Source organism: Carlito syrichta, unplaced genomic scaffold (assembly GCF_000164805.1).
Source record: "Carlito syrichta isolate Samal-C Ts95f unplaced genomic scaffold, Tarsius_syrichta-2.0.1 Scaffold289250, whole genome shotgun sequence".
NCBI lineage: Eukaryota > Metazoa > Chordata > Mammalia > Primates > Tarsiidae > Carlito > Carlito syrichta.
This window is the reverse complement of record NW_007233346.1, coordinates 28,006-47,794: the sequence shown is the minus strand read 5'-3', so window position 1 is coordinate 47,794 and position 19,789 is coordinate 28,006. Positions and strand designations below refer to the sequence as shown.

Below are 19,789 nucleotides of genomic sequence, written 5' to 3'. Positions count from 1 at the left end.
CAGCTGTTGGAGGGCAAGCCGCTGGCCGACAAGATGCGTCCTGACACGCTGCAGGACTACATCGGGCAGAGCCGGGCCGTGGGTCAGGAGACCCTGCTCCGCTCGCTCCTGGAGACCAACGAAATCCCCTCGCTCATTCTGTGGGGGCCCCCGGGCTGCGGCAAGGTGAGTGCCGCCTTGGCCGAAGGGCCCCCGCGTGGTGACCTCGGCGGCCGCGACTGAATGGAGCTCATGGTCAGAGCCAGGGGCGCTTCTTGCAGGCGGCGGGATCCTCCTGGCTCGCGCTCATAGTGAGGCCTAAGGGCGCAGACAGCGTCTGAACTGGGGCGGTGCTTGGTCCACAGGTGGAATCTGATGGGCGTGAGAAAAGCGCACGCCCCGGGTTCTTAAGGCACATTTGCAGGTCGTTTGCAAAAGGAAGTTGTCTGAATTCGTAGATTTACAAGAGGATGTGGACGCAGGTTTGGTCTACCTTTGTATTCTATCGGCCGCCTCCACCCCCACCCTGGACTTTTAGTGGTCCAATTCTCAAAAAAAAAAAAAAAAAAAAAGGCATGCTACAAAAATTGTAAAGGAACATTTGTGTATTCCGTTTGTACATCTATGGCTTTGGCTTCGAGAAAAAAATCAAATTCTTTTTATTTCTGTTGTGCTTGCTTCCTTTCCCAATAGTTGTTGGTTTAACTGACTGATAAATATATTCTTGAGATTATGTTTGACATTCTTAAATTGAGAATATATTCATTAAATGTATTTATTCATTTGTTTTCATTAAATGTATATAATATTAATATAAAAACTTTTTCATTTGCAAGTCATTTTCGTCTAGTATTTCCATAACTTTTCTCATAATGACTTGTACTCTAGAGAACAAATTCTAGTACTTTTTGGTGTTGAGTTCCATGTCCTTTCATGAGGGATTAGCACAAGTCCACAGGAGGGCAGTTAGGATATTGTGGGTCTAGAAAACTTGTCACTGGATGAACTCTTGAGAAAAAGTGGAGGAATTAAGCCTGAGAAAACAGAAAGCTAAGAAATGCTTAAATACAGGATGCAGTCTTATCCATAGTAAGCGAGAGAAGAGCAGTACCTGGGAGTTAAAGGAAGAATTCGGGATCAGAGTGTAAAGAGCTTTTGTAGCTTTAAGATTCAGATTCTTTCATACACAAAGACTTTTATGATTTTTCTCCTATTTTTCTTTCCAGCTTCATCTCCAGCAACTTAACCACACCTCTCTTTCCTCCAGCTCCTGGAAAGCATCTTGCTTTTTTTGTGCCTTCTTGCTTGCACTCATACTTTTTTAGCCAGGAATAAACCAGACCTTCCCAAATAACATTTTCTTATTGGTGGTGGAGTTGTTGACATCTATCTCTGTGGATTTCATTGTTACCCCATTTGGGGGATTGAGCAGTATCACGCCTAGAAATTGTCTGTGAAGTCTTTACAAAAGATCATGAGAATAGTTGGTGGCCCCAGACAGCAAGAAAAAAGGGAGATGAGTGCCCATCAGGTGCTGGGCAAGAGGTTTAGGAGTCCAGGCTGCTCAGTGAGATGGTTGGTGATCAGTTGCTATCCTAAGTACATGTTACATGGGAGCCTGATTCCAAAAGGTGAGTGGGCTGGGACTTGGTAAAGAAGCAGTTTCTTTATCTAATGGTGCTATCCAGCTTTTAGAAAGTAAAGTGCCACTTCTCCATTCTGGTGCAAAGTTGTCTCTCTCGTTAAAGTCTTCACTTTTTCTTTATTCTCATCCTTACTGTAGTGCCAACAACAGTATTAGTTAACAGCAGATGCATATTTATCAAGTGCCCATTAAATGCCAGGTACTGAACAGTGCTTTCCTTGGGTCTCCTTAGTTTTCTGGTAAGTGCAAACATAACCAAAGTGGTGCTGTTCATTTTCTACCAGAGTGGACATACGGTCATCTCAATGCTAGGTCGTCGTTGACTTCAACTCAAAGGCCCCTTCACTCCTTTTATCAGCTGCTCTGCTGAGCTTCCAGTTGGAGCTGTGGTTCTGTGAACAGGTCTTTCAGCAGCAATGCTATCTTGGCTGGAGGAGGGAGAATTTTCTTTTCTCTTTGGTGAGAGATCACAACCGTCACCCTAGCTCTGCTAAATCAAGACAGCCGCTTTTTACTGAGATTCCAAAGATTAGAGTCCTCAAGAAAGGAATCAGGTGGTTAGGGAAAGAGGAGAAAAGTTCAGGATTATCCTAAAATTCACCTACTTTTCTGTTTTACTTGTAACGTTGAATTTTTTTTAATGTGCTGTGATATTTTAGATTGTATCTATGGTGTTAAGCATTCTTCAGAGTTCAAGCTGATTGGTAAATGGTGCTGATGCTGCTTGGAGTAGTATCCAAGGGTGCTGCTCTCTCTGTGTCTGATCAGCTTTTCAAACTGTATGTGTATCATCTTTTCTAGACCACTCTGGCTCACATAATAGCCAACAACAGCAAGAAACATAGCATAAGGTTTGTGACATTGTCTGCAACAAATGCCAAGACAAATGATGTGCGAGATGTCATAAAACAAGCTCAAAATGAAAAGAGCTTTTTTAAAAGGAAAACCATCCTTTTTATTGATGAGATTCATCGGTTCAATAAATCTCAGCAGGTATATTAATTTCCTTCAATCTTTTGGTCATTGTGGATGTCAAATAGAATATAAAATATATGAGATCACTTTGAAAAGGATAATGTGCTGTACAAATGTTAGGGACTGTTATTATTAGTAATATTATTTACAAGGAATTGTCAGTAATTGACATTATTGACAACCCATCTCTTTCAAGCCTATTTTCCCACACTTTTTCTTAGTGCTTTTTGGTGACAAGAAAATGCTTTTTCTATCTGATAAATGAAATGGTTGGTATATCCCTGGGTTATGTATATCAGAAAAGCAGCTTTGGATCAAGTTCCCTATTTTTAGAAATTTTTAATCTAAATATTAGAAGTCATTGTAAACAGTAAAATAATGATTTTAAGGTTATTATCTTAATAGTTTGTTTCTCCCTTATAAATTATTACTTTTTATTTTCAAAATTAAATATATTTTCTGTAATTTCAGGTTCTTGTCATTGTAACTATTACAAGATCTAATTTTACTATTTATTTGAATGGTTTTCTGAAATAAAAGTAAAAGGACACAATTTACTTTTATAAACAAGGCCACTTTGAGATTTTTTTCTAAATAGACATTTGAATTTTCTTAGGCATTTTTTTTCTTTGATAGAAATAATTCACAAAACTCTTAAGTTTTTTTTCTTCGTTTTAACCTTTTTAAATAGATAGACCCTTTAGAGTTCTGACTGGATGATAGCATTCTAGCTTTCATTTGGACCATTGACTCATCTTACTATTTCTTACCCATAAGACAGCATCTCCGGTGGTTACATATTCACCAAGTTTGTTAGGCAGAGTAACAGTATGATTGAATACTTGCAGTGGAAGAGGATTCTGGAAATTAGGTTTAGTTAATGTTTTTGTATATTCTTACTCTTCTATACATAGCTGCTATTGGCTATATGCCAGTTTAGCCTTGGGAAGAAGATACTTTTATAAATAAAGTCATATTTTATGTTGAAACTAAACTGGAATTCTACTTAGAGCTATTAGCCTACCAACAAGAGATTAGGCTTAGAGCTGACATTCCAGAAGATGTGTTTTAAACTTTAAAAACAAGAGCTGTATTCTCCTAAGTGTTGTATAGTCAGTAAATATAAAGTTGCTACTCCTGAACTGTAAAGATAAATATGAGGAAAAGGAAGGAATGGGTAGCCAACTTACGTAGGATTCTGTACATTACTGTTGACTGGAATCACTTTCTTCTGTTTTCCTCCCATGATTAGGACACTTTCCTTCCTCACGTGGAATGTGGGACGATCACTCTGATCGGGGCAACCACCGAAAACCCTTCCTTCCAGGTCAACGCTGCTCTTCTGAGCCGCTGTCGAGTGATTGTTCTTGAGAAGCTTCCAGTAGAGGCAATGGTGACTATTTTAATGCGTGCGATCAACTCTCTGGGAATCCACGTCCTAGACTCTAGCCGTCCCACTGACCCTCTGAGCCACAGCAGCAACAGCAGCTCAGAGTAAGTTGACTGTGCAGCAACCTGGGGGCACAGACCTCCCAGAGAATCTACTGGCAGGGGGCCAGAAAAGGTTGGACATCAGTAAGGGGAGGGTGGGGACAGAGAAGAAATGTTGATCCGCTAGCAGTGAAAATAAAAGAGGAGGGAAGTGTTCAATTTTACCAACAGACTTTTAAGGTGTTATCTAGCCTTTAATGGGTGTGTCTATAATTCTTCAAATGTAATGTTGTTTTGTTATTTTCATTCTTGGGCATTTACTTTTTTGCTTGGAGTTTTTTTCCTGGCGTGTTTTTATAAAAGTTTGGAAGACTATGAGAAGCCTTTTGATTATTATAGAGGCTTTATGTCCCTCATTGAAAAGAGCAAATACATAGATACATATGTCCTAGACTTAACTTATAAATCTTTTGAGATTTTGAAATTTGAAAGTACTCACATTTCAGTTTTTGTCTTGTAGTTTGCTAATCTCTTTAAAATATTAAGTAAAAATTAAAATATTAAGTAAAAATCAGCCGGGCATGGTAGCGCATGCCTGTAATTCCGGCTACTCGGAAGGCTGAGGCGGAAGGATCACTGGAGCCCAGCAGGCGAGACTGTGGTGGCCAGAAGCGGCCACTGCACTCCAGTCTGGGTGACTGAGTGAGACTCCAACTCAAAAAAAAAAAAAAAATTAATGCAACTTGTAACCATAAAATTACAAACCTTTTTGCATACTTGAAAAGTCAGTCTCAGTTCTATGAAAGTAAAGGAATTTTAACTGAAAATGACAAAGGCTGTCGCTATCCTTTTGGTAATCTGTTTCTGCATCTTGAGTGCCACATGAATTCATTTATGCCCAGGGTATATATCATGGATAATCATTTTATTTCTTGGATCAGAGGCTTTTCTTTTATTTATTAGAACACATTTCTTCAGATGTCACTTGTCTGTGTATTGGCTGAAATCCCACAATGAAACATAATCTGGTCTCAGGAGAGACTATTGCGGCCTCTTCTCCTGTAGTCTTAGCAGCTGCTCACGCCTACCCTGAGACCAACTTCTGGAGCCACTTTTCTGCAAGGATTAAAGTACAAGGCATAGTTTTAGGATCAGGGATTAGATTTCAGCGGTCTCTCCCTATGTGTCTGGCTTCTCCCACTTGCTCCTGCCTCACATGTAGGAAGAATTCTGCTATGCCTCATGAAAGCCTTGAGACCCTATGGCCCATGCATAAACCACTGAGTAGAACAAGAGTTACTTCATTTTGGAATATAAATGTGTTGGGATAGCCACTAGAACAGTGACTAGAAGTGAAGTATGGAACCTACTGGTATCATCCAGATGTACTCATACTCAGCCCTTTGTGGGTGTTGTCAAGGTCTAGGGGGACTACTTCCAGGGCCTTGTATCTAGTACAAGTTGAGCATCCCAAATCCAAAATACTCCAAAATCTGAAACTTTTTGAGCACCTATGTGGTGCTTAGAGGAAGTACTCTTTGGGGCATTTTAGATTTCAGGATTCAGGTTGCTCAACTGGTAAGTATATAATGCAAGTATTCCACAACTGAAAAAATCCCAAAATCTAAAAACCAGAACACTTCTGGTCCCAAGCATCTCAGATAAGGTATACGTGACTTGTATAGCTTACCTGTTACAAAACTCTGAACACACACTCATAAATCCCCGTGTTAAAAACACATATGTGCTTTGTAAATAGTAAATGAATAAATCCTAACTTTCAGTATGAGAGAAGTAGTTGAATTTGTGTGTGTGTGTGTGTGTGTAGTCCAGCATAAGGGATAGATGCCCAGGTAGCATGAGCCTTTTTCTTTAATACTATTGTCTTTTTCATCATCAAGCAGAGTGAAATTAATGAATATTAAGCTTGGATTCATTAATGAGTCTTCTTGTTAGTAATTCTGACAAGAAGTTGGCAGATACCGCAGGCCACAGGAAGAACTCTATAAGTGATTTCCTGATAGAAGTACCTGTCACTCCAATCGTCATGGATAATTAAGAGTGGATTGTGCTATCTTTTAGTAATTTTAGGTAAAATTTTACTTTCAAATTTCTACTGACAGCTATATATATATCCTTGTGCATATAAATCAGATTTAATTACACTAATGTAGCTGGAAGGAAAGACTTTTAAATCCAAATAGTTACTTTCTCTCTCTGGGAATCTCTGAGTGTGCATTTGTATTCTTGTGTCATGTTCTCGGGCCCTAGATAGCAACTAGAATGTTCACAGAGAAATTTTAGACTGTTGAAGGCTGTGCACAAAGGAGGTAAGCAGAGGTACTGGATTTGGAACTAATCAAGCTGCTGCTTAGACTGTTCTACAGAAAGTTCATTATCTATGCCAAGTTCCTTTGACTTGTATGACTAATGAACAGATTTCAAGTATTTTGCTCTCTCAAGGCGTTTTGGTCACATGATACAAACAGTGAAGCATGCTGTTTGTGCGATGGAGGCCAGGGAAAAAAATCTGGTCCATGATGTGATGAATGAGCTTGTGCTGCTGAAAATGAAAAAGTAAGCTAGCAGTGAATCATCTGCACTACTTGCTTGGAAGAATTGTGGATTCCTAGATTATAGGATGCATAATACTCAAAAATACCCCTAGAGAATCAGGTTTGTGGAGCAGATAGAGCACATAAGTCTATGGAGAAGAAAAGGGTAATATGAGAAGCTGTGATTGCCCTCTGACTATCTAGCAAGGTCAAGTTCAAGAGTTGGCTGAAGGAAAGTGACATCTGTCCCAGGGCAAGGTTTGGTGGCATAACCCTGGAGTCTGGAGCTTTCCTCTGATCATCTGAAAAGGGTAACCCCCAAACAAGCTGGCCCCCAAACAACATAGCTATGGATTTTTCTTTCTTTGGTAAAAACTTAAACTGTTTAAAATAATTTTTTTCTTCGTGACCCGCCTGGGCAGCGAGACCTCATCTCTACAATAAATCAAAAAATCAGCCAGGCTTGGTAGCGCGCGCCTGTAATTCTGGCTACTCGGAAGGCTGAGGCGGAAGGATCGCCGGACCCAGCAGGTCAAGGCTGCGGTGGCCAGGAGCGGCCATTGCACTCCAGTCTGGGCGACAGAGTGAGACTCCAACTCAAAAAAATAAATAAATAGAATAATTTTTTTCTACCACTGAACAGAAAGAAAGGTAGTAGAACACCAGAATACAGGGTACTGACCTGAAGGAATTGTGGATATCAAGTAGATTTCAATAGTTTTTCTTTAAAAAAATGTAAAAAATATATATTTTTTAATGTTACTATAGCACATTAATATAGCTGTTTTAATATAAAGGGAAGGGGTGCATTAAAGTAATGTATAAAAGTATCAGCAACCAGAAACATAGATCTCAAAGACCTTGGATAAGTGTCTTGTGGCTGCTGTAACAAAGTACCACAAACTGGGTGGCTTAAAACAACAAGACTTTATTCTCACAGTTCTGGAAACCAGAAGACCAAAGTCAACTTTTCAGTGGGCCATGCAGCCTTTAGAGGTTCTAGGGAAGAGTCCTTCCATTCAGCATCTGGCAACTCCTGGCATTCCTTGGCATGCGGCCACATCACTCCCAACTCTGTTTCCAAATTCACATGACCATCTTCTCTGTGTCCCTGTGTCTTCTTTGTTTCTGTCTTTAATAAGGAAATTTGTCTTTGGATTTAAGATGCGTCCTAAATCCAGGGTGATCTCTGGACGAGACCCTTAACTTCTGCAAAGACCTTATTTCTGAATAAAGTCACATTCACAGGTTCCAGGGATTAGGGCGTATATCTTTTAGGGTCACTATTTAACCCAATATAGACCCCTACCAGGTATATGGTATAGTGTAATTTAGAAAGCCCTGTACCTCCATAGGATTAAACAGAGAAGGATGATGTTATCTGTGAAATTTATTCTCTCTTTGTGGAAAAAGTGGGTTTGGTTTTGTTTTACATTTCATAATAACATTCTGCTTATCATGGAAGCAGCAGAGTGAATTTAGGCCTCTACCTTAAAGATTTGCAATTCTGGAGAGTATGTTATTGAACAGTGATTTAAAATTATTCTCATTACTGATAATAACAGCTGACATTTATTGAGTGCCTATAATATGGCGGCACTACTCTAAGCATTCCACGTCTTATTTAGTCCTCTGCAAATTGGTCTCATTACCTCCTTTTTACTAAATGAGGAAACTGAGGCACAAAGAGGTTAAGTAATGTGCCCAAGACCACCCAGCTCAAACGGGATTGAGCCAGTTTTTAAGGCATATTTCTAACTATAAAGCGAACTTGGTTGCTAGGATCTAGGTACCAAGTTAAGAGAGGGCAGATGCCACTGGTGAGTGTTGCCATTCTGACCTTTCCTTGTGTACTTTTTTGTGTGTAAGGGCAACTCTATCCATTTGTAATGGATTAGGGACAAAAGATTCCCATCTGTAACGAAGCTAGAAAGCCTTTTAACCAGATCTGCACATCACACTTACCTGGGATACACCTTGGAAAAGTACTGTGCTCAGAATCTGTCCCTGAGATTTGAGCATCAATCAGTCTGTGGTAAGGTATACACACCTACATTTAAGGAAAGTTCTCTAATCTGATGAATATTCTTAAGAACCACTGTACAACAGTTATTACCCTGTCTATAAAATGTTCCTTTTCCCTAGTGAAAGATTCTTGGAGTCTGGTTTATAATTTAGAGAGGGAGAGTTCAACCAAGCCATATACTCTTATTTGGCTATGAAATCAACTTACTTCACTCCTCCAACTTAAACATCCAACCATCTAAGTAGTATCCTCCAAATCCCAGTATCACCCACTGTGCAGATTTCAGGATTCAGGCCTCTGGAGGAGAAAAGGGAAGGAGGGAGCTTCCTTAATCACTGTTAAGATCAAAGCTCTTCTGTTGGAGAAGTTGGGCACTCTGTGTTTTCTTTCTAGGTCTTGTTAACTAGGAATATGGTCTTTTTCAATGCATTTGTTTTCACCAATTTTCCCTCTTATGGAACAGTTTTTTTAATGCGTTGTACTAACGTAATTTACTATTTATTTCTTATTTCCTTGTGGGTTGCTATGACATTTTGGGTACTGTATCCCCAGAGTAAATTTTACCTCATTTAGTAATACTCTACCTTTGAAAGTTTATTTTAAAATGCAAAACACTTTATAAGGTTTTGCTTAAATTTAAAAATAATGTTAATTCTCTAGACTGTGAGCACTCTTTTGAGATATTTTGTGCAGTGGTTACAGTTTGCTGAGGGGGATTGCAAATATCAATACAAATACCCCTTCATCATTTTTGGCACGAGTTCTCTTGGTGCTTCTCAAAGTATTTTAGTGCATCTTATTTTGTTATGCTTTAGAACTTAGATGAGGTTCAAGATATGTTGGGTGATAAATAGAGAACTTTTGCCCTGCACAATCCTTAACAGTACAAATTTCATTTTGTAATTTTCTTGTGTGACCATTGTGAGTGTCATTGTCAGCCTCCTTTCATTACTTGAACAGAGTTGCTGACAGATTCCTCTAGGCTTAGAATTACTTTCTTCTTTTGGATGAGGGTAAAGTTTGGAATGTTAATCATACCCAACGGGAGGAAGAAGAAGGGAGCAGTGGGAGCTTTGGGTGGCTTTTGTTGTGGCAGCATCCCCATTCCCTGTGACTCCAAACCAGAACAGTATAACCCCTTGTACTTTAGTCAGGAGTTTAAAAATCAAAGGAAGGGCTCATTTTTCCAACCACATAAAATACCCATTTTAAAAGACTTGTTCACAGCTTGCTATTTATAAATCTGTGGAACAATCTGCTAGTTGACATCTCTCCTAATTAACAAGGCCTGCTGCCTGACTATATGAGGACTAATGGAAATGAAGCAGTGTAGAACTAAATACCAGGGTATATAAGGCTACCCATCTTGTGACTGTCCCAAAAGTACTTCATGCCTCTAAATGTGTACAAAGGAGAAATTCGTAGGAAAGGGATATATACCAAAATACTAATGCTAATGTAGTCCAACAGGAGATGACTTTTCTCCCTTTGTCTTTTTAATTTTTAATGTACCTATTTTCTTGAAGTAGATATTCAGAGCTCTGAGTAGTGGTTTTTCAAACTATTTAATTATTAAGGATGTGAAACTATACACAATGTGATCTCAATTTTGTTTTAAAAAATTAGATGTAAGATTGATAGTTGCATAGTTGAGTGGATTATAAATAAAATTTAACAAATGACAGTAGCTGTTATCTCTAGGTGGTGGAGATAATGGATATTTTTGGTTTTCTTTATACGTTTCATATAATTTCAGAAAAATAAATATTTCATTCTGAGATTATGAGAAAACTGAAGTTAATCCATTCATCATGTGAATATTGGATGCCTGTTATGTATCAGGCACTGGAAATATAAAGAAAGAATAAAACATGATACCTATTCTTGAGGTGCCCCTCCATTCAGGAGGGATGGAGAGATGCTGAATGTAATCAACAAATAACCCAACTCATGGTTCAGAATACAAGATGGTTCAGATAGAATTAATTAGAGCTCCTGCTTTTACTCCTTTTTCTTCCCTCAGTTTGTCCTGCAGGCTTTCTGTTGCTAGGAAGCGTTGCAAGGAAATAGAAGGCATTGTGCTTTTATTAGTTCTGAGGCAGAAATGAGATACCCAGTCAGTTCTGGTTCCTCTTCCCCCCACAGGTATTGTGCTGTAACCGAGCCAGCAATGTGCCCTTCCCTCAAATGTCGTGTGCACCCCTCTAATGCTGATCCCTCCCAAATATGTTTTCTTTGGTATGTGTTCTATCATATTCTGTGAAGCTGTCTTCCAGAAAATCTGCTAAACAATTCTGGTTGAGACATGGTCTGCAGACTTGATAGAGTGCCAGTGAGATGGCGTTGGTGGGTGTGTCTGAGTGTCATGGTGAGGTCTCTGCTGAGAGGATACTGCCATCAAGAGGGAGGAATATGGGTCCCAAGGCTGTACCCATGACTCTGGGACCCAGGCATGAGACTGAGGAGACAGTAATTGATTATAAAGCCAAGGCTAGCCAGGTTTCTTGTGTGTGATGAGATACCCACAATGAACAACTGGAAATCTTGGCTTTGGTAAATGAAAGAATGAGAGGAGGCTGTCTCTAGGATGTGAGAAACAAATCTTTCAGTAGTGAAATGCAAATTGGTGTCATTCAAGTTATGCATGAAGTGAAGCAGCATGGATGGGTGTGCTGTAAGGAATTCTAGTTGACCCCAGCTGACAAGCTGGGTCCCCCTTCAGAAGACTCCCGGCCCTCAGCCTCGTTGGTGCCTGTGTGTTGTTTTTCAAGTACCTGATTTGGACAGTCCTAATGGATTTGTAATTGACTTATTATATATTCAGCTAAAGATGGATAATGACATGGGTAAACTATAAGGTTGAAAATTTATTTTTGGCTTAGCAGATATGCTGCTAGCAGTCCCACTGCTTGTGTTCTACAAGGCACTACCCCAGAGGGTCATGGGAAAGTATCTAACTACCTTTTAAGATGAATGTCAAGCCTGTAATTTCCTACCCCAAAACTCCTCTCAATTCTTGTCAGGAAAGTTTCTGCTTTATGCTTCTCTGTAGAACCGTCAGCCCTGTGTAGGAGATTTAATTCTATCAACAAGACAGAGATTCACCTGAGAATCACAGGCATGCTTTGGACCCAGCTCAAGTCAGACATCTGTTAAATATCTTGTCTTCCTAGACTAGGAACAGAACGTTTTGCTGAATCAGATTTCAAAACTAGTTAGCTCTTTGTGAAAGAGAAATTACTATAAATTTTAGTACTGATATTTGGAGAGAGGTTAGGTACCTACCCAAGGTTTCATGGCTAAGTTCTAGCTGTCTTCTGATGGATTCCTAGGCTAGTGACCTCTCTGCTACCTTGTGCAGACCATCTGTGGTTCATACCCACTATGAAACAACCTACTCCAGTTCCCATTAATGCCCCAGGCCAGTATTCCAGACTAGGTCATGTTTTGCCTGGGGTAACTAGGGTCCTGGTTTGTTGTTTCTAAAATGAGGGAATTGAACTCCCTGATCTGGAGCCTTTCAGAGCTAATGCTCTTACGTGGTACTGTCTCTTCCCAGCGTAGAAAGCACACCTATCTCATGAGGATGTGGACCGCCTTTAAAGCGTGTTTTCCATGCACTATAATGAGGTGCTAGCATTTCAAATAAAGTTTTCACTGTTCTGTAGAGTAGAACCAAAGAGACCATGTGTCATCAGTGACTTTCCAGGACATTCATTGCCTGCTTTACACAGGCTTACATATATGAACTTATACAGTGAGATGCCCTTGTGACTCATGAGATACAGTGCATTGCCAGACTTAAAAAACCTAGTCAGTTCTTAGTCTTGATTATGCTTAACCACATTAGCAACGTGAGTTCAGAATAGGGGTAAAAGACTTGAACTCTTTCCTGTGATATTGCTGAGCAGTATGAGTTCAGTAAGACATGCTGCAGAATGAGAGCTGTGTGACCTGAGTGTGATAGTGACTAACTAACACTGGTTGTGTTTCAGGCCCTCTGTGTTTATAGAGGATAAAGCAGTAGACACTCTGGCTTATCTCAGTGACGGGGATGCCCGAACTGGATTGAACGGACTGCAGCTGGCAGTGCTGGCCAGGTTGAGCTCTAGGAAGATGTTCTGTAAGAAGAGCGGGCAGACGTATTCTCCCAGTAGAGTTCTGATCACTGAGAACGATGTGAAGGAAGGCCTTCAGCGCTCCCACATTTTATATGACCGAGCAGGTAAGTAATTGAAATGTGGAAAGAGCGAAACTGCATGGAAATAAGTGTGTGCACACATTCTCATTTCCAGATGTCTGACTTGAGCTGGGTCCAAAGCATGCCTGTGATTCTCAGGTGATTCCAAAGCATGCCTGTGATTCTCTGTCTTGTTGATAGAATTAAACCTCCTACACAGGGCTAACCATTCTACAGAGAAGCATAAAGCAGAAGCTTTCCTGACAAAAATTGAGAGGAGTTTTGGGATAGGAAATTACAGGCTTGACATTCATTTTACAAGGTAGTTAGATACTTTCCTGTGACCCTCTGGGGTAGTGCCTTGTAGAACACAAGCCCTTTTGGAAAGCCCGTGTATTCAGTTGACAGTTAATAAGTCTTGTGATCATTTACAGTGGCAGTAAGTAATGAGAACTTTTGTAATAAATGACTTATTGAGAGTTAAAATCCTTAGTTTCTAGAGTTTAAACTAAAAATTAAGCTTTCACAAATTTGATGCTTTTATTTTGTTACAGCTTTTTAAAAAAATTTAATTTTGCAGTGTGCACTTATCTGTGTAAAACTACATTTACCGATATCAGATTTGATATCAGCTCTTATTAAATCCATGACCTGACAATATTAAATGTCATTAGCACAGTACATTTGCATTTTTTATAAAAGAAATAAGAGATGAAGATAGCAGACTGTAGATTTGGCTAGACTTCTGGTGCTTGAGTGTTTGTGTGGTTCTAAATGGAGACATAGTGTAGTAACTGTGGAATAGGATTTACACACTTTTAAAAGCTCTGCCAGAAAAGGAAGTGAATAGATGGAACGTTACAGACCTCACATGGGCTGTGCCATGTGATGATGGAGAGTCCTTACTGGTTAGAGAATGGGTAGGAGGGACTTCAGAGTGACTCTGGTGCCAGACTCTGCCTCTTCATGAGTGAGCATGTTTGCTGCATGTCCTTGGGACAGTGACTGAAGTTGTTTGGCCTTAGTGTACCTCAGCTGATGGTAGCCAGGATGTTAACTAGTTCTAAGGACACATAGACACGTGGAATGAACAGTCCTGTCTACGTCCTGATGTGGATATGTCTCTTAGCAGGGTCCTTCTCAGATAGCCAGCTCTCCCTTGTGCTCATGAGTGTCATGAATGCTTGAAAAGTCTAAAAAGCAAAACATTCTAGATGTAGAGCCCTACTTTACTTTTGAGCAAATACAAAAGTTGGAGATATGAACAAAATAGAAATGTTAAGAGATAAAAGATTCCCCCATGCTGTATTCTCCATTGTTTCTGGGGTTCTAGCAGCAGTGGTCTTTCTCCCTCCTTATAGATGTCCCAAAGGAGATGCTTTGTTTTGACTGGACCTACTGGACCATTCTTTGACATTTTATCAGACTGCCAGTTGAAATCTATGTAACAAGACATTCACTAACACTCAACCATTGAGTATTTTATAGATGTTTTCTTTTTTTAATTCTCAAAATAGCCTTAGGAGGTACCTATTAATATTACCCCTACTTATAGATGACAAAACTTGACTAGGTTTACAAAGCAGCTGGTAAAAACTGATCCTTAAATCCAAGTCAGATTGGCTCCCAAGCTTGTGTCTTTCCCACGTCTTGCCTCCACATCGGCTCCACCACAGTTACTGGTCTTACTGTTTGAGCATGTTCCTGAGGGGTTGCCCCTCACACACACACTTGCAGAATAGATCTTATAGTGGTTCAGTCCTAGGACTTCCTCTTCTTGTGCCCCACATTACATCAAGGGGAACTATGTCCAGTGGGATCACTTTGTTTCTAACTTTGAGCTGAGGAGCAGTGGAGATCAGCAGGTGCCACAGCCTTGAGAACCCCACATTCTGTACGTCTGCCTGATATTAGTGTGCTCACATACCCCCATCATAGTGTAACACACCTGCCCCACAGTATTATCCACAGATTCTTATAAATATCATCCCCATCCTGGAGAAAGTTTCTCTTGCAAGCTTTATTCCATAAGTAGGAATGGTAGGAGCATTGCCCTGGAAACCTATTAGCTTGTACTCTTGGGCCTTTTTATAACTCTAGTGAGACAAAGACTCACCCCCAGAGCTTTTGTTTTTTAATGTCAACTTGTACATAGTTACCCACTAGTGGGATTCAGTAACTAGTTCATATATTTTTGCATTAGAGTAAAGATATTTCCAGATGTGAACAAATTTTCTGCCATGCATTGACATCAGGTTTCTATATCAATAATGTCAAATTGCAGTTTATAAAGCAGTATATAATAAAAGCAAAAGTGGAAGGTGGCATAGGATAATATCAGCTGTCACTGATAGGATATAATGTTTCTGTAGTCCTTGCACTCTGCTAGGCATGTATTTATTTAGTACAACCATGTGACATGGGTGGTCTCGTTATCCCCATTTTACAGATGAGAAACCTAAGGCACAGTGAGAATCAGGAACTTACTCATGGCCACATGGCTAGTAAGTTTGGGTCAAGACCAGGCTGCCTGGCCCTAGAGCCCATGTTCTTGCCCATACTGGTGGTATTGCCTTCCCACGTTGACTCCAGTGAAGGTGGGAGGAGGTGAGTAACCCATGTCAGAGGAGTTTAAATTTGACAGAAAGTGACCTAGAGGTAGTTCCTTCCATCCCTCCATTCTGGTGAATTTAGCCGAGCGTGGGCTTCTCAGCCCTCCTTCCAAGCCCTGCCACTTTGCAAAGGAGCAAAGCACAGTCAGGGTACCCAGGCCAGCAGGATGAAGGGGTGGAGTGGGCAGGTCATGTGGATTTCATTCAGGACAGGTTCTCAGCCAATGTCCTTAGCTTTGACTTCAGTTGGGAGGGCCTGGGACAGGAGACACTCAGTTTGTCCTCAGAAGTTCTGTAGCTGGGCTGACCCCATTCATCTGCCCCAGTCCTTGGAAACCAGAGTCCCTGGTTTGTTACTGGGACCCAAGTACTCTGCCTAACAGCACAGTCTTATTGTTGATATTGGCTTATGACAAGCACAGACCAGGTGCTTCTCTGGGAGGACTGATGTTCATAGCAATAACATCCTCTGCTTTCTGAGGAGAGGGAGTCCTCTCCTTGAACTTCAGTAAGAGAGGATGGTCAGAGAATAGTGAAATGTGTGTAGATACCACTGTTTATTTCCTGGGAATTTTTTAGCTGTAGTTTTTTTGCCCTTAAGTATGTCTTTTCTAAAGCATATCTCACGGATTTGTTTCTATGTGAATCTAGGGTGAAAATTGGGGTAAGAACAGGTGGTGAGAGTGGGCTACAGCACCTTTGGGGTGAGAGCCGGTGGTTCATGTGTCAGACCCTCTGGGATCCGCCATGTAGATGTGTCCATACCGAGGCTGTCAGAGGGAGGTTTAAATGACCACAAGCTTCAGATATCAGAAAGGCAGCTGGAAATTACACTGAAGAACAAATGGTCTGTAACAGCTGCCCTTGCCACTTGACTCTCCATCCTAATGGCTAGACTGAGCCCACAGTTGATTTTCCTCAAATAGACAGTGGGGACACAGGATGGAACCAGAATATGAGACCCACTCCACCCCCACTCTTGTCCCTGGCAAATATGAAGTGAATGTCTCCTTCCCATCCCCCATGTTTGTGTTTGCACCTGATGTGGACAGCTGCAAGTTTTTCCGGCAGCATCCTCTTCCTCTGAATGGAACTGAGTTACTAAACCAACACCCCAGCCCCACAGAGATCTGCTCTGGTCATGTCCCAGGATTCTGCACAAATGGCATTTGCATTCTCCTGCTGAGTACAGTTGAGGCCAGCTGCCACACCCCACTATCCTCAGCTTTCTAGGGCCTTCATCAGTGCAGGCTTCCTGGAAGTCAGCTGGTGGAGACACTGATATGGCTTGGGCATCCCTCCTGTGAACTTTGTGTGAGTGGTGCTCTTTCTGGTGTCAGGAGAAGAGCATTACAACTGCATCTCTGCCCTGCACAAGTCTATGAGAGGCTCTGACCAGAATGCCTCCCTCTACTGGCTGGCTCGCATGCTCGAGGGAGGAGAGGACCCGCTCTACGTGGCAAGGAGGCTCGTGAGGTTTGCCAGCGAGGACATAGGTGAGTGTGGTGGGAGGGTCTGAGAGCCCTGTGTCTAGGTTGGGGGGTGTGGTTAATGGAGCAATTGTGGGGTTTTTTTGTTGTTGTTTTGACTTGTTTGGCTTAAGGATGTCTTGTGACCGTGTGAGATGTGTAGAAAGCTTTATGCCTGAGCTTAGTCATTTATTTCTTGGTTTCTTGTGCTTTTGAGTTTTTGTGTTAATGAAGTCACCTCAGCAGGAATGTTTTTAGTAACATGAATGGCTACTATTCAGAGTATTGAAATAAAAGAGGTGCATTTAACTTTGCTTTAAAGTCAAGTGTTCAAGGTTTTCTTTGGACAGCTCCCAAGGTAGAGATGGAAGATTCTAGATGCTATTTAAAGAAAAAGATCAGGGCTGTGTGCAGTGCCCATACCTGTAATCCCACCACTTTGGGAGGTGGAGGCTAGAGGATTGCCTGAGCCCAGGGGTTCAAGACCAGCTTGGACAACTTGGTGAGACCTCATCTTTACAATAAATTAAAAAATTAGACAGATGTAGTGGCATATGCAGCTACTTGGAAAGCTGAGAAGGAAGGATCACCTGAACCCAGCAGGTCAAGGCTGTGATAGCTATGAGTGTACCACTGCACTCCAGCTTGGGAGACAGAATGAGACTTCGACTCAAAAGAAAGAAAAAAAGGAAAGAAAAAAAAATCAGGAAAGCTTTACTTTTCTTTGGTCTTATTGAATGTTTTGTTTTAACTATGTCCATCCTTGTCAATGTCTTCATGGCCTTTGCTCCTTATATTTTTGTTCTGTCTCTCATTTTTTCCAAGTAGATGTAGTTTTTATCCACAAGGAAACAATTCTTGATACCACACAGTAACCACTTATTAAATATTTCTTGAATAAGTTCATGTAATTACAGACCAGAGATGAGTCAATCTATTTGCTATTTGGGATTGTTCGGTTGCCAAGTCTATAAGCAGTGGTGGTCTCTGGAAGGACAGTGTGTGTCGTGACTGAAACTTTCCTTTGTCTCTCTCGGGTGTGGCAGGTCTGGCAGACCCATCTGCATTAACACAAGCGGTTGCTGCCTACCAAGGCTGTCATTTTATAGGCATGCCTGAATGTGAGGTAAAGTAATCAGCTCAGTTTTTTGCAATAATTTCCTTTCTTTTTTGTGCTTTGCCCCTTTGTGGATTTGAATATATGCCCCTCCTTTGCCACTGATGTATTGGACCCACTGAATAAGCCGCTTGGCTTTTAAATTCCCACTGTAGAATCATAGGCTCTTAGGCTCTTCAGTGTCAATAAAATTGTGTTTTCACACACTCCTAAGGAGTTCTGGGATTCAGAGGAAGTGTCCCATGTTTTCTGGGTGGGGGCAGAAAGGTTGAAAAAGCTGAACAAGAAGCCTCTGCAAGTTCACCCCCAGACAGAACACCCTCATACTCATGTTTTATGCATTGTGGGCTTAGGGAAAAAATTCATTCAGTTTAAAAAAATGAAAACCACTGGTCTGTTTTGCTTCTTGCCTCAGGAATTTCTTCTCTCTATGACAGGTGGTTGTTCAGACTGTAGGCAAAAAAAGGGGGTGAGGAGAATAATAAAAGAATGATGGGCATCTTTTCAGAATTAACTAGAGGTGTAAATTGTAAAATATTCTGCAAAACAGCCACTCTGCAGTACCTTCATGGGTACCTTGTGGATAAAACCTGTGTGTCCTGCTGTGTCTTTCATAGGTACTCCTGGCCCAGTGTGTGGTCTATTTTGCCAGAGCCCCAAAGTCCATTGAGGTATACAGCGCCTACAACAATGTCAAAGCCTGCCTGCGGAACCACCAGGGGCCACTGCCCCCTGTGCCCTTGCACCTGAGGAATGCACCGACCAGGCTGATGAAGGATTTAGGTTATGGCAAAGGCTACAAGTATAACCCCATGTACAGCGAGCCTGTAGATCAGGAGTATCTGCCTGAAGAGTTGAGAGGAGTTGATTTCTTCAAGCAGAGGCGGTGTTGACTTTCAGGCTAGGACAGCAGAAGGATGTTTGTTTTTTAGGGAGAACAGAGAAAGAGTAACTGGATTGTGAAGTTGGTTGCCTGTTGGAAATTAAAACAGACAAACATTTTGTGCCAGAAATTTAAGAGTTCCTGTAGGTGGAGGCGCAGTTACTTCAACTAAATGTGTACCATTGAAATTGTGTTCATTTGCACTCTGTGCAATGGTTATGCTTATGAAAATATCTGGCAGCTTTGTGCAATGAATTAATGTTATAAGGAATTATCTATTTTGTCATAGTATTTAAGTCATAATGTCATTTCAGAATTCAGTTCTGTAGGTTTTTTTTTTCTTTAAAAAATGTATATTCTGGGTAGTTTCAATTGGTAAAAAAATGTAATTGTGATTTAATACTGCATAGTGTTTTGGGTATTTTTTTTATATGCAAAGGTCTTATGAACCAATAAAACTATTTCAAAGTACTCTGCAGTTCTTTCATGTTTCTCCTGCCTGGTGTAGGTTCTAGCATCATCACTGCTGCACTTGGAAAATGGATATACTATGAAAGGGAATTCATCATAGGTGAGGGGAACTTTGCATAGAATTCACTGTATCTTTTTGAAATTAATTTTAATCTTTTTAAAGGAATACATGCACGCAGTTTTAAATGGCTGGTAAGAAGACTCCAGTTGTCCCCTGGTCCATTTCTCCTCACTTCTCCAAGTTTCTTCTTACAGTTCCACATTTCTAAATAGTAATTTCTGTTTTACTTTCTGTGCTTCCTGTAGTTAAGCATGCCACTCTCCCCACTCAGCTTGGTGTTCTTTGTAGCTACTGCTAATTTTTTTTTTCCAGTATCTTTAGGGGGTACAAATAGTTTTCAGTTACATGGATTTATTGTATAGCAGTGAAGAAGTCTGGGCTTTAA

General features: G+C 40.8%; 1 protein-coding gene across 1 annotated transcript; it reads left to right on the top strand.

Annotated features, from left to right (window-relative positions):
* Positions 1-6: 6 nt before the first annotated feature.
* Positions 7-19,343, top strand: WRNIP1 (Werner helicase interacting protein 1). The gene is made up of 7 exons (XM_021710496.1): positions 7-165; positions 2,426-2,617; positions 3,852-4,093; positions 12,607-12,836; positions 16,744-16,899; positions 17,919-17,998; positions 18,607-19,343. The coding sequence occupies exons 1-7, from the start codon at positions 34-36 to the stop codon at positions 18,880-18,882; spliced, it is 1,308 nt and encodes a 435-aa protein (XP_021566171.1). The 5' UTR covers positions 7-33; the 3' UTR covers positions 18,883-19,343.
* Positions 19,344-19,789: the final 446 nt, after the last annotated feature.

Bases quoted from the DNA above. Each gene is read 5' to 3' on its own strand.
- WRNIP1 (XM_021710496.1), top strand. From the start codon at position 34: ATGCGTCCTGACACGCTGCAGGACTACATCGGGCAGAGCCGGGCCGTG. The intron at 166-2,425 runs GTGAGTGCCGCC...CATCTTTTCTAG, and splicing joins GGCCCCCGGGCTGCGGCAAG to ACCACTCTGGCTCACATAAT. The intron at 17,999-18,606 runs GTAAAGTAATCA...TGTCTTTCATAG, and splicing joins TAGGCATGCCTGAATGTGAG to GTACTCCTGGCCCAGTGTGT.